This window comes from Dermacentor silvarum, unplaced genomic scaffold (genome assembly GCF_013339745.2).
Source record: "Dermacentor silvarum isolate Dsil-2018 unplaced genomic scaffold, BIME_Dsil_1.4 Seq2628, whole genome shotgun sequence".
NCBI classification, from domain to species: Eukaryota; Metazoa; Arthropoda; class Arachnida; order Ixodida; family Ixodidae; genus Dermacentor; species Dermacentor silvarum.
In genome coordinates this window covers 6,769-20,989 of record NW_023605947.1, presented here as the reverse complement: position 1 = coordinate 20,989, position 14,221 = coordinate 6,769, and the positions used below count along the sequence as shown (strand labels likewise).

Below are 14,221 nucleotides of genomic sequence, written 5' to 3'. Positions count from 1 at the left end.
GGCGCGCAGTTCCAATTTATTTTGGATGTTCACATAGACGCCCGGTTTCCGATTTTGGTGCCTACACGGGCTAAACGTAAGCCAAACGTTGTTGTCCTCACGAGCCGCGGTGGCTTAGCCAGTGGACTCGTGGCGGCACCCCGCGGCGGCCGCGTTGTAGCCGACGGCAACGACCAATAGCAGCCACGTATGGGAATGCCTTTATTACCAAATAAAGCACCAGAAAAGAGTGAGGATCATGGCTTCTGTTGAAACGAGAGCGTTTCAACAGAAGCCACCAAGAACAACATAGGGGAAATTACTTGCACACACTAATTCAATTAAAGAAATGATAAATGAATGGAAATGAAAACGGATGAAAAACAACTGTCCGCAGGTGAGGAACGAACCCACGTCTTCGCATTATGCGTGCGATGCTCTCACCATTGAGCTACCGCGGAACCGTTTTCCCATCAATGTTTGTTGGCTCTTATGATATGATTAACAAAATCGGGCCCCTCGGTTCCCTTTTCTTCCGTTCATATATATATATATATATATATACTATATATATATATATACATATACATATAGTGAACAAGAAGAAAGGAAACCGAGGGGCCGCTTTTTCTTAGTCAAATCATAAGAAGCCAACAAACAATGACACGAAGGACAGCATAGGGCAATTATTTGTAGTTGTTAATTTGGTAAGCAATGACAAATAAATGAAAACAAAAGTGGATGAAGAATGTCGCAGTTTCGCCCAAAGGCGAACCATCGATTGCGATAGAAAATTATTAGTCATTATTAGATAGCAAATTACAGCCCTCGCGTGCCATAGTCACTGTACTCGTCACTGATCGCTTACAAGATGGGGCGCGCGCGCGCGGCATACGCAGCCACCGCCAAAGCAGAACAGCTTAACCTTTGTGAACGATAGTAAGTGCATGAATATAGAGCTTTGTAGGATCACAGTGTGCATTGGACGGAACATCTTGAAGTTTCGAAGTCGCAGGTGCACTGCGTGCATCATAGATAGTGCTAAGTGTCATCAGAGCCTTTGAGATGGTCCTTCGAGCAGTGTATACATAAGGTTGAGAATCGCGCCTGTGCGCAAAAGCGAAATATTTCTGCTTGAAACATTGGTACAGTCACCATCTACATTTTGAATACGTATTGCAAATAACTTTAAGCGTCCAGAAGTGTAATTTGCAACCATTAATTGGGAGCGGAAGCACGTTCAAGGCCACCACCGTGATAGCTGCGGCTCAGAGCGGCAAACGAAGGCTGTGAGGACGGTTTAAAAGAGATGCGAAAAAGTTGTACGGGAACTGAAATGTGTTATTTTTTTTTGGCGTCGAAATGCTCCCGTATAACAACCAGCAAGCAGTACACGGCAGCCTCTTCTGATTTCAAAACATTTGCGTAGCTGGCATTCGGGTTGTGATCTAGAAGTCGCAAATGACTGCAGTTCTTTTTTTTTTTCCTTATGACTCATAGCTTTCATTGTCTCCATAATATTACCCTGTAGCTAATGTAACTTCGTGTGTTATTGGAAACCATCAGGAAAACAGATGTTAACGATGAGACCGAGATGGTGTTTCGGTGGCACGTTATACAGTCGGTGCCAGGTCTGATAGTGATTCTTTCTGATGTCGTAATGTACTTGAACGTTGCTGTATTTCACGGCTCTTCTAGTGAAATAAATGACACAAAATATTTCAATGTTGAATTAGACGCGGCTGACACGTTTGCGCAAACACATACATAGAATGCAATTGGTTATTCTAGGAACACAGAACTAAGTTTTTCTAGTTGTGTGTTCTTCAATTGAACGCATCGTCACAAGGTGTCGCTACGACTGCTGCCGCTCGCCGGTGCGTCTTCGCTATGCGTCTACGCTAACTGTTGCACATTCATCATATTTGCAGGGCGTCACGTGAGGCTTTCTCACCTGGCGGGCTTGAGGAAACACCTGGGAAGGGATGACGAAGCCATAGTTCGCATTTTGTCCGGGCAGATAGGCATTAGGGGGTAGTGGCTGAATGGTCCCAAAGGCAGCTGACACGGCGGTACCGAAACTTTAGCTGCCCGCTCCGAAGCTGTTCTCAGAGGTGAAACAAATATGCTGGCATTAGTGATTCGAGTCACAACGTGACTCGAAGGCACGTCACCAAGGCACGTCACCTAGAATAGGTTTGTTACGGAGGGCGTCTATTTAGGTTTCATTTGGTGCAACAAAGTTACCAATAACTAGAACAAAAAATAAAACTCATTTTTTTTTACAACGAAGATGTTAATGCAGCTAGAATGGCTCAAAAGCCATTTGTGCGTGTTTTCATAGTTTTCTGAAAGAACCTTATCACTCACGAAGTTTATATTTTGTGGAAATGCTGAAAATATTACGAGTTAATATTCAGGGAAATGTTGAAGGGTGTGCGTTATTAGGGGCCAAATGAAAATTGTTGTGTCCTTATTTTCGGCCTGTTTGGAGGCGGTATCTGAAACGTTCACAAAGTCCATCTGTCATGTATGCGATAGCGCCACGTGTTCTTGATAAGAGCGGCCAGCTAAGCCGCCCAGTAATCATGTGACCCGACTGCGATAACTATAAAGCTGGCATGTCTCGGCTGCCTCCCCCCGCTCACTGTTCACTTCCTTTTGTACCGCCGTACTTGCGGCACTATGTAGCAATAAAGTGCTTGCTACTGTTCTACGTTTGTCTCCGGGCTTTGGACGTAACACCATCCACTGCTCCGGGAGGGCCAGAGACGGAAGAAATTTCTTTTGAAATAATGACGACCATGCTATTGGTGACTTTCAGCGTTCAACTTTCGCATTTCAACCTTCAGATTTCAGTTTCCCTCTCTGCCGCGATCCTGCCAGATATATGTACACGCGCTCTGAACCACCCCCCCCGACGCGGCGAGCCAGATGGCGGCGGCGGCGGCGGCGGCGGCGGCAGCAGCAGCAGCAACAGCAGCAGCAGCAGCAGCATCGTAGGAAGAGGCAAAAAAAAAGACTCACTTAAAAACAGATTTGTTTGTATTGAAACTGACCGGAATGTAAATAAAATTGAAGCGCTCAGCATTTCTTGTTGTAAACGGTTTTGGTGATTACGCAGAAGCGTCGTTGCAGGCGTGCTAGCGCGGCGCCTGGTGCAAAGGAAAGAAAGAAACGAAGGAGTGGCAGCGGCTTTCCACATTAAGTTGTAATAGGAGCATGCCGAATGGGGAGAGCTTACTCTTTATCTTTAATTTATGCCCCTGCTTTTCATTCTACACTTAAGTGCAGTTGGCAAGGATGGCACGATTACTCGGGAGAGACGAAGTCCGAAGAGGTGTGCTATTTGCTGAGCGTAAAGATGACTGCAGGTCACGTGCGTAACTCAAGATGATTTATGACCAGTTAGAAAATTTAACGAAACGAGAGTCCTATTAGGGATGGTAACTGTAGTCAAGATGGTGCCAAAAAAAAGTACTTCAACTTGGCCAAGATGTTATATGTTTTCACGCGGCCGTGTTAATACTTCGCGCGGTTAACGCTACACCATGGTATAATCACCATCACGACTACCATCGTGATTACTAGTGCCGGAGAAAGAACGTCCAGATGTTCTACGCTACAGGCTGCATTCGATAACAGTGAGAAAAGTCACTTTCTTCAGCAATGGAATATTCAGCAAGGTCATGGCAGAAATTGTGAATTAGTTAGCTAAACGTAACCCAGGTACTCAAACTAATACAGCATGTAAAAAAAACAGCTATATAGGATTGCGTCAAATAAACCTTCCCCACAGTATTGCCTGAGGAGAAACATGATAAGGACACCAAGTTAGATCAAATTATGGTAGACAGCGTATAAACTATCAATTCCCATTTTGTTTAATGGATTAGGGCAGAAAATGAACTTTAATGAACGTTTCGATAAAAAGCATCTTAGAAGATTAGTGTTAGAACATGGTATAGTGCACAAATTTGCGAGTTTCTTCGCTGTTTTCATGAAAATTTTACTTCTATTCTTTCATGTGCGTTTTGAGTACATTAAATGTATGCGTAAATGCATTGTATGCGAAAAAACAATCTTTCAAATAATTGTCTGAGATATCTTGTGCGAGAATTATTGTTCTCAGTATTTTTATGTATTAGAGTGCATTTGCACATTGTAGGTGAATATTGCTTTATATGTGTAAATTTCCGTGAAACTAACTACTTTGTTGATTTACATTGCTAGTTTCTAGAAAATTGTATAGTTTGTGTCTATATATATATCTATATAGATATATAATATATATTATATATATATAATGGAATTGCATCACATTGCATTGCGCGTATGTGTGTTTTCCCCGCTTGACATGCTGACTGAAGCAAGATCCCTTGTCAGGCAATATGCCTTTAGCTCTCGCTTCACTTTCTCTTGTATAGGGAAAGAAATGAATAAAATTCTTATTCAAGATAGCCGATATGAGCAAATACGCTTTGTATTGATATTAATTGATACATAAGACCATATCACAATTGATATCGTATATGACGTGGTTTAAGATAGAGAGAAAAACGCTTACCGAGCTTCCTTGCTGCGATCATCGCCGATCCGAAATCGATGGCTCCACCCTCATTGAACCTAAAATTGAATGTACACTTGCCTGTCCAGTTCCCTGTCATGAAGAGACAGCAAGTCCCAAATGTACGTGATGTAGCGAGACGCTCTCGCTTCACAGACGAACCGAACAATACTGGCGCAGTTAAGGCCTTGGGCGATTGTGTTTTGAAGGTATTTCGTTACGCTGATGATTACCTGATTTTCTGCCATAGGGATGAATTTGATTCCGCTGCTACCTCAGTAGGTGAGCAATGTAAACTTAATGAAGGAGGATTAAAGTTTACAAAGGAATCACCTCAGAAACGCGTAATACAGTTCCTGGACATTTCCTTGGTCTTCGAACCAAATCACGTGTGTTGGCAGTACTTCCCTAGATTGTCGAAGGAATTGTTGAACTTTCAATCCAAGCATTGCAAAGTAGTAAAAAACGGAACTGCCATATCGTGCCTCAAGTCTTCGTTCACTAGACCGTGCATGCACAAAATGAGCGCCAGTTTTAATGCGCAGGTCCGGCGCCTATTAGGAGCAGGTTATTCTAGCGTGGCAGTGGCCACTGTAGCTGAACGCCTAAAGAAGTCGATTTCGCGGGGGACTGACGTGATTACATAAAGCAATAATAGCAAGAAAAGAGTCGTGGTTATTTCTTAGTCATTCAGTATCGCACAGGCTTAAGAAGGTTGCAAGTAGATATGGTGTTAATGTTGTGTTTACTGCTACCAATTAGCTAGGTACGATATGCGCTGCCGTACAGAGGAAAAAGAAACAGGTGAAAGGCAAAAAAAAAGAACAGATATTTGTCCAGTGAAGCACATCCAGAACAACAATTTTACTGACTGACGTATGGGTGTGGTATACAAAGTTCCCTTTAGATGTGGCCTTTTCTACGTAGGGAAAACAGGGTGGTGTAACAATCAGAGGCAAATGGAACATAAAGGTAGTAACCGGTGGATCGCCTTCCAATCTTTCCTTACATTGCCAAGTTTGCCAAGGCTGTACGCCAGAGTTAAATGAATGCGTGATATTGTGCAGGCATAGGAATGAAGATACGCGTCTAATGGTCGAGGCTTCGTATATCAATAAAGGTGGAAGTGCGTGCGTGAGTCAGCCTCCGATTACCTTACATAAGGAAGAGATCAAATGTCTCAACAGTTCTCTCTCACGTAGACCAGCACGTGTACCCGATTTAGACGTGGTGCTACCTTTCCAGAGCATGCGCTGATGAGTTTTGTGTCTTCTTTTTCTTTATTTTTTTGCCTCAGTGATTCCTTCAGTTGATAGTCGGCGTTCGTGTTGCCCACTTCTCTCGTGTCCGCGTCTGCACGCCTTACGTCTTTTTGTATTAAGAGTCGTTCTGGCGATTCATTAGTCCCCTAGAGCCGCAATAAAACAAACCGTGAATTGATTGAAAAAGTTACCTTACCATTTTAGCCACACCGAAGCGTTTTCTTTATGCTAAAGACAACTTGCTTGCGGCAAGAACATCGCGCTTCAAGTGCACTACACAATTCTTAAGCAATATTAATAGCCCGTGAGAAGAACGTACTTAAATATACCACTGTATGCTGCTCCATTCATATTGAAAGTAGTGCTAAGATGGCTCTTCTGCTTCGCTTAGGTAAGAGGATCACACAGAGAGAAGCCACACTCCGTAAAATAACACAATGTGGCGTGGAAAAGCAGCGTAAGTTTGTTGTTCTGAAAATTCAATAAATTGCCCAAACTCCATTTTAATTGTAGTTTAAGTACTGCGTAATCAACTTTGTTATCGAAGTTGCAGCATAATTTGCAAATTAGAAACAGTGCGTGTCTTATTGGAACATTTTTACAGTGGCGGTGCGAATTCTCTCCCTAATATGAAAGTTCTAACAACCTTAGAGGAGCAGTCAGTCACTTTAGCTTGACATCACGTTTTTCTCTCTTGCTTCATTAATAAGCATCTAAATGGATGCAGGAATGCTCCGTACCATTCGCCTCAGCTGTGACTTTTCCCTTGATGTAGTTAGCTCCAAAGAAAGGTTGTTCAAGGCTCAGGTTGCTGATGTTGACGAATGGGAAGCTGAATGAGCGTAGGAAGTCTGATTGTCTGTTGTTGATGAAAATCACCTGCACACAGATGATAATTTAAGCAAAGTATAAAAGGCAATGTCGTACTGCATATTTTGAAACAAAGGGATTGTAACCGCTTCGTTCCTTATATGAGCCTAAAATACAACCTTGATGACATTTTAAACATGTACGTGTAAATAAACTCTAGACAAGCTTGACTTTTTTAAATGTTTGGGGGCTACGCACTGCCTGCGCTGAAAAAAACTTGCTTTTCCTCTCGTGAAATTTGTCAGTGAAATCCGCCCACCCGCCCGGTTTGGTCCGCCTGCCCGCCCATCATAACGCCTGGTCCGGTCCGGTCCGCTGCCCACCTGCCTGCCTGCCCGCTTGCCCTCCCGCCCGGTCTAGTACAGTCCGGTCTGACTGTCCGCCTGCCCGCCTGCCTGCCTGCCTGCCTGCCCGCCTGCCTGCCTGCCCGCCTGCCTGCCTGCCCGCCTGCCTGCCCGCCTGCCCGCATGCCCGCCCGCCCGCATGCCCGCCCGCCCGCATGCCCGCCCGCCCGCCCGTCCGCCCGCCCACCCGCCCGCCCGCCCGCCCGCCCGCCCGCCAGCCTGCCTGCCTGCCTGCCTGCCTGCCTGCCTGCCTGCCTGCCTACCTGCCTGCCTGCCTGCCTGCCTGCGAGTGGCCAGGCCTGCCCGCTTGCCTGGCCACTTGCCTGCCTGCCTGCCTTCCCTCCTGCCCTCCTGCCTGCCGGCGCACCTGCCTACCCACCCGCCCTCCCGCCCGCCTTCCTGTCTGCCTGCCTGCCTGCCCGCCTGCCTGCAGCGAGTGGCCAGGCTTCCCCGCCTGCCTGGCCACTCGCCTGCCTGCCTGCCTGCTTTCCCTCCTGCCCTCCTGCCTGCTGGCGCGCCTGCCTGCCCGCCTGCCCGCCTGCCCGCCCGTTGGAAGAAGTGATAAAAATTAATTCAATGCTAGGCGGAATCAAACCCATGTTATATATACTGAGACAATCTTGTCTGAATTCACACACTCGCCACGCACGGACGTCGAGGTGGTGCCGATAGAAGGCGCAGTGTGTTCAGTGGCAAGCGCGAGAAAGGAATCCGGCTGCACACGCGCCTTATGCATAACGCGTTTCGGTGGTGGCAATGCGTAGTGTTGCTACATTGCTTCATTGCTAATCATAATAATGTCCACATTCATCATGAGATGGGTTCAGTTGGATATGTTTGCTGGCGGAGAATCTGAACACATATAGTAGTGATAAAACACCAGAAAGACGAGAGTAGAAAAATGAAGCTCTGAGAGAAAGAAACAAAGCATACCCGGTGCGTGGTGAGGTAGAGGCGTCCTTTCTTGGCCCCCTTGAATTTCGTGGCATCTGGGCCTTCAAACGATACCTCCACATCGTTGCAATAAATCAGGATTCTGGTCGTTTGGAAAGAATAAAACATAAAATGCGATGCATCGGGAGTCTTCGTCCGTTATGTCAGCATGATTAATTGCTTGTTGGTGAATAAAAATAAGGCTGCTATTGGCAAACTCACCCAAAAAAAAGTCGCAGTTTCACCCGAAAGGCGAAGCATCACTTGTGATAGCAACTTAGTAGAGAATACGGAGTAAGGATAATAGTTTTGTCAGCTGTATAAACTTGGGACATGCAGCAGCACCAGCAACGCGCCGATCTGATGTCGACGCCGTCCCCGTTTTGCCCGCGTTCGCACCGAACGCGCGCGGCGTAGTGACTGTTGGAGTAATACGGAGCTATACGGCGCTATACGGAGTAATGATATTAGCTTTATCAGCTGTATAAACTTGGACATGCAGCAGCACCGGCAACACGCAGAACTGTTGTCGACGCCGTCGGCGTTTTGCCCGCGTTCGCTCAAAATGCGTGCGGTGTTGGTGATTGTTGCCGGAGCCTCTGATATAAATAGGCACTTGGTGCCGCAGCTAAACGTCGCCTCCCTTCCCTCCCCCTCCCCCCCATGGCCTTTCGCGTGTCGGAAGAAGGCGCGTTTGCTCTACATATATGGTGATTGTAAAGGAGGAAAGAGACGCCTACTTCTGCAGCCCTTAAGGGAGCACGGCGCAGAACGCGCGTTTGTTCTCCGCCGTGCGTTCACTCCCCGTCAAAGCGCGCGCCCCTCGCATCCTTTCACTCGCACATACAGCGTTCGGCGCCCGGCGACGATTTCATCTCCATTGACGTCATACGGAACCTCACGGCGACGGCTACGTCGACGGCGACGCCGACGGCAGAAATCTGCTTTTGAGTGTCCATATAATTGCTATCGTAATAATATGGCGATTGTAAAGGAGGAAAGAGACGCTTAATTCTGCAGCCCTTCAGGGAGCACAGCGCAGAACGCGCGTTTGTTCTCCGCCGTGCGTTCGCTCCCCGTGAAAGCGCGCGTCCCTCGCGCCCTTTTTCACTCGCACATACAGCGTCCGGCGCGCGGTGACGATTTCATCGAGTAGCACTGACAATTGGGCGAGTTGGTACAGATGCATGGCTTCAGAACGGCGCAACAAGGAAGACGAAAAGACTAAAGACGATTTCATCGCCGTTGACGTCATACGGAACCTCACGGCGACGGCGACGCCGTTGGCAGAATTCATCTTTGAGTGTGCATATAATTGCTATCGCAGTAAAAGTGTCATACCCAGTAAGTAATAGAATTATAGAAGTTCTGCGGAAGCTTCCACTAGTATGACATGAATAATTCAGCCTTATACGCTGTCGTCTTCTAGTCCACTTGTTGACTGAAATTACACAGTGACTGCCCAGAAGAGACAGTGGTTCCACGTTGTATGCAATGGCGAGGACTAGTTCATGAACTGTGAGGTTCGTTTTTCGAGGCGACCGCCGTAGACCCCATTGTAGTATTATTTGCAAGCAGGTGCTGGATAATCTTTTGCTGCACTTATAGGTCTTGTTCGTGTGTCACCGTGCGTTCGCCCCCCGTGAAAGCGTGCGTCCCTCGCTCTCGCTTGCTTTCACTTGCACATACAGCATGCGGCCAATGAGAGCTTTTTTTTTCTATTGCCGGACGCGATGATCGAAAGGTGCGCCCTTAACAGCTTAAAGGCCTTCTATAGGGGTGTAAAGACAAACATCCTCTAAACTAGGTAGCACGTCAACACCAAGCTGACACTCGGTGATGTCACATGTTGCACTTGCCTACCTGTGTTTTTGTAACGGCTGTCACGGTCACAGGCTTTATTTTAGCCTGTAAACAGTCATATAGGTTAAAAGTGTGGCTGGGTGAGATAAATTTTAATTTACTAGTCATTGTGCTGATTACACTCTCGTGGTGCGAATATGTTCATGAGAAGCAACAGCATGAAAAAGGTTCGGTACGATTGTAGTGACTAAATGGCCAATAAAATGAACTGTGCGCAATAAAATGAGACAATATTTGGGTCATCTGTACGTGCAGCAGCAGCTTTTCTATGTCGCAGTGGCATGATCGACATCTTCGCGTCCACAAAAATGGAGTGAGGCGTCACGACTTCGTTGCAGAATAATGACAATGTGGTCAGCGGATACCGATTTTCATGACAGTTTACATAACCCCGTAACGACGATTGAAAAAAAAAATGTTGATGCTCTACTTCGGCTGATTTATTTTCCCCAACCAATAGCATTGCATTTATTAAATCAAATATATGATGAAACTTGTAGCATTTGATGTCTGTGCAATTTGGCACGGCATTGTGCAGCTTTAGGAAATCAGTGGGGCACTCACTGAACTAGTATTGATCTTCAGCTGGTTATCCTGCACTGTACACTTATAATTTTTATTGGCCAACTTTGACGCTTGCTTTGCAGGAACAATTTGTTCCCAGGAATTTAGAATTGACCTGCGACATTCACAATTCACTTCTCATTGCTCGTATATTCTTTGGTCAAGTACATATTATTGGGGAACAAAATATTTGAGTAGGCTTGTTGAAGTATCACCTAAATATAAAAGAAATAATGCTGTACGGATGATAATACTGCGTAAAAAGGAAAAAAAAACTTTTAAGAAACGCAGCGAATACTGAGGTTAATAATATTAGTTAAATTATTGAAGATAACATTCCATTTGCCACTGTGTTTGTCCACCTGGCACTACTTAAATAAGCGCGTGCCAAAATCTCGGGCCCGCCGCGGTAGCTCTGTCGCTGTGGTGTGGCGTTTCTCAGCTGGAGGTCGCGGGTTCAATCCCAGCCGCGGTGGCCGCATTTCGATGGGGGCGATATGCAAGTGCTCTTATTGCACTCTGTGCATGTCAAAGAGCCACAGGTGGTCAAAGTTAATGTGGAGTTCCCTCACTAAGGCGCGCCGCTTGATGAGATCGTAGTTTTAGGAGGAGTACCTGCAGAACGTATACTTTAATTTGAACCAACATGTCCGCACGAAAAAGCAACACGACCAACGACCAACAAGAACAACCGATAGTTAACGTGAACGGACGTTTTACATTCCGTCCCCTTTGGGAGCTCGCGGTGCCAAATCGACCTGGCGAACTGATGTCTCAAGTGGAAATGGTTCAATACGTTCTCTGCCAAAAATTCGAAGCCACTACTCCAGAGACGAGATGTGTTACTGGGTCCGTGTTGCCAGACGTTTTATATGATTCGCCTGGCGCTTGTACGCTGTAGCATCTATTCTCTACGCTCTAGGGTCTTGAATAAATGAAAGTTGTGTTGGCGCCGTAGGTCCCAAAAGCAGCGGTTTCGAAACTTTCGACAGACTTGATTTGGATGTAAAAGACGCAAAACGTTACAAATAAAATGACTGGATAGCAAGGATGCTTTTTTCCTGTTCTTTCGTTTTCTGCATATAGTTTCCCGTCTTCCATATCATAACCAAGTAGTGAGCCAATGCTCCCGGTAAGAAGTAGCGATGGTTTGACAGACTGCGAACATGATCTATCACCAGCCGTATTAGCCATGTGCACGCGGGACAAAATTATGGCAGGGAAATAAGTAGCGGCAGAACCACCACAGAGCATTCTCAGTGGTGCCTTTCGCATCCCAAGTTGCACGTGACCATATTCCTGAATGGTTTGTGACTGTCGAACAAAGAGCGCCTCAAAGCCTTAACATTATAGTTACTGAAACGTATTTTAAATGCAACCACGCATCTGTCACCGCTCCGCGCGATATGTCAATGGTCACTGCCGTTCATGCCCAACATTGGGCCACGTTTCGAGCATCCATTGATCATCCGTAGGCTTTGCGCAATGAGCAGGCGTAACAACCCACGAATGCCGGTACATGCTCGGGGAACAGGTGCCTCCGGATATCTCCCTTTCAATGCAAGCCACCGTCACAATCGCGCGCAGTCAGTGCAATACAAAACAAGGAAAAAAATAAATTCCGAGGTCAAATAACGGCGTCGTCAATTTCGCTAACAGCGTATCACACGAAGTCGATTAGGCCATATGGTACGTGACAAATGCACCTGTGGCACTAAATATTACTTTGTGAATTCAGTTTTCAATACTTAATTATTTTATTTATTTACAATACTGCCATTCTCTTGCGAGATCATAGCAAGAATATTACTTGCTATATTACTGTATACACCAACTGGATAGAGCTCCCGCTACAGCCAATGTGTGGCCGGCTGCCGCTATCTCGGCACCAACGCCTACTCTAATCGCTTTCGGACCTTTTTATCAGGTGACGTTGAAATGTCGAAATGAAACACGCTATACTTCGCAACAAGAAAGTACAAAAAGGACCCACGCGACATGCGGACAGGCGTGACAAGCGCCATGGTTGTCAGTTGTCTGCGCTGATCAGCACTTGCAAACTGAGCACGCTTATTTGCATGGAAGACTGAAAAAGAAGTCTGCAAGATTGCCTTGGCCAATTAAAGCAGATGTAAGATAACGTATACTCACATCTCGCCAGTGAAGAGCAGGATTCCATTCGGTGCATGAGCAGTGTTTAAAGACATCTTGACACCCCGTCGCCTCTTACTGCCCCATCTGCTCCACCTCCCCGTTATCGTTGTCGCAGTGTTGTTATTGAACCTCAAATGTGGCACGTACCCATCACGGCTAGATATTGGCCAGCCGGCCAATAAGTGGCCGGCTGGCCGGAGTGAGCGTTCTATAAACAATACACAAAACATTAAAAGAACCAAGAAACATATTTGAAACAAAAAGGAGCAATGCACAATAAAACGTATTAGTGCAGATTTGTTGAACTTCGTTTTTTTCTTTAAATTGATAAACCATCAGCTATGCTTTCCGTGTAAGCCAAACGGAGTTGATGGAGGCGTGCTACTTTCAGCCTTTCCAGTTACGCCCCACTTAACCTTACTTGTCTATCAGGCACCCTGGAAGGGGGAATAAAAAGATCTTGTACGGGCAAATGAACACCCGATGTTCTTGCCGTTCATTCAATATTGCCGTTAGAGAGATTATAAATATTCACACTGAAGTAACAATATGTACGAAAGCCTGGTTTGCATTAATTTGCTCGAAGCGGTACCTGTTCGGTAAGATGCGCCCGCTTTTTGTGCAGCAGTCCTGCGATTTGTTGCATAATACAAGATGGCTGCGGAGAACAAACCTCTTTCGTTCAAAAACACCTGTGCCCGTATTTGCGAAGCTCCATTTACGTAATTGCCATCCACCATTCAACGCTACTGCGATCGCGTTTTCGCGCAAATCTATTTCGTTATTAGTGAGCGCTGGAACATCGTCCACCGAGCAGAAGCTTTTACGTAAGAGAAGGTTTTGTTAATAAAGGTCCTGTAAACCAAATAAGTGGTCAGGTCGACGCATTCTCAAATAATGGTCGGATGCTTAACCAAGAGGAACAACGTATCATATCTGGACATATTATACTTGGACCGCACTGGTCACATCCCAACCTGGGATACTATACAGGGGCTTACCAAATTGGCTCAACAGAAACTTGCAAGGCAGAAGTAAATTCATGAGAGAAATGGCGGCATATCAATGCAACTGTCCAACACAGTGTAACAGCTAAATATTCGATTATAAATGACCATCAAAAGACAAAGCCGAGGGAAACACAAACTCTTGCAAGGCCGGAGCCAGACTGATTTATAGTTACGATTATGATTATCTTCAACTATGTCAAGTACTGACTACGGGAGGTAGACGAAGAATTGAGAAAGACGGCGAAACATAAGACCTACTCATATACTCTAAAAAAACAACAAAATCCCGCAGGAAGAGAGGTGCTCGAAAACAAGCACAATGCACATTTGGGTAATTAGATCGACTCAGTCTAATATATATATATATATATATATATATATATATATATATATATTGTAATGAGGAGAAGCAGACAGACAATCGGCCTTCCGCCAGAACGCCTGGTTTACTTCTGCTTCCTCTTTCTCGCTCGCGGTCCGAGCGCGCGAGCCCCAGTGCCCATCTTTGTCTTCACACTCGGCCACGCTGCGGACCTGAAAAAAATAGATCGACAGTTCATTTTAAAATTGGCAGTTCAGTTCAAGCGCCGGAACCTTTTCTTGAGGCGTGACACGTGCACGGCGAAGTTATTTCTTTTACGCCTATCGAGGCTAGCACCTGGAATTGCGGTGCTC

General features: G+C 45.9%; 1 protein-coding gene across 1 annotated transcript; it reads right to left on the bottom strand.

The window, feature by feature from the left end:
• Positions 1-4,546: 4,546 nt before the first annotated feature.
• Positions 4,547-12,589, bottom strand: LOC119434830 (WW domain-binding protein 2-like; the record flags this gene model as incomplete). The annotated part of the gene is made up of 4 exons (XM_037701884.2): positions 12,534-12,589; positions 7,956-8,058; positions 6,549-6,687; positions 4,547-4,639 (listed from the first exon to the last, which is right to left on the bottom strand). Coding segments are annotated over exons 1-4 (391 nt in total), but the record flags the coding sequence as incomplete, so codon positions are not given.
• Positions 12,590-14,221: the final 1,632 nt, after the last annotated feature.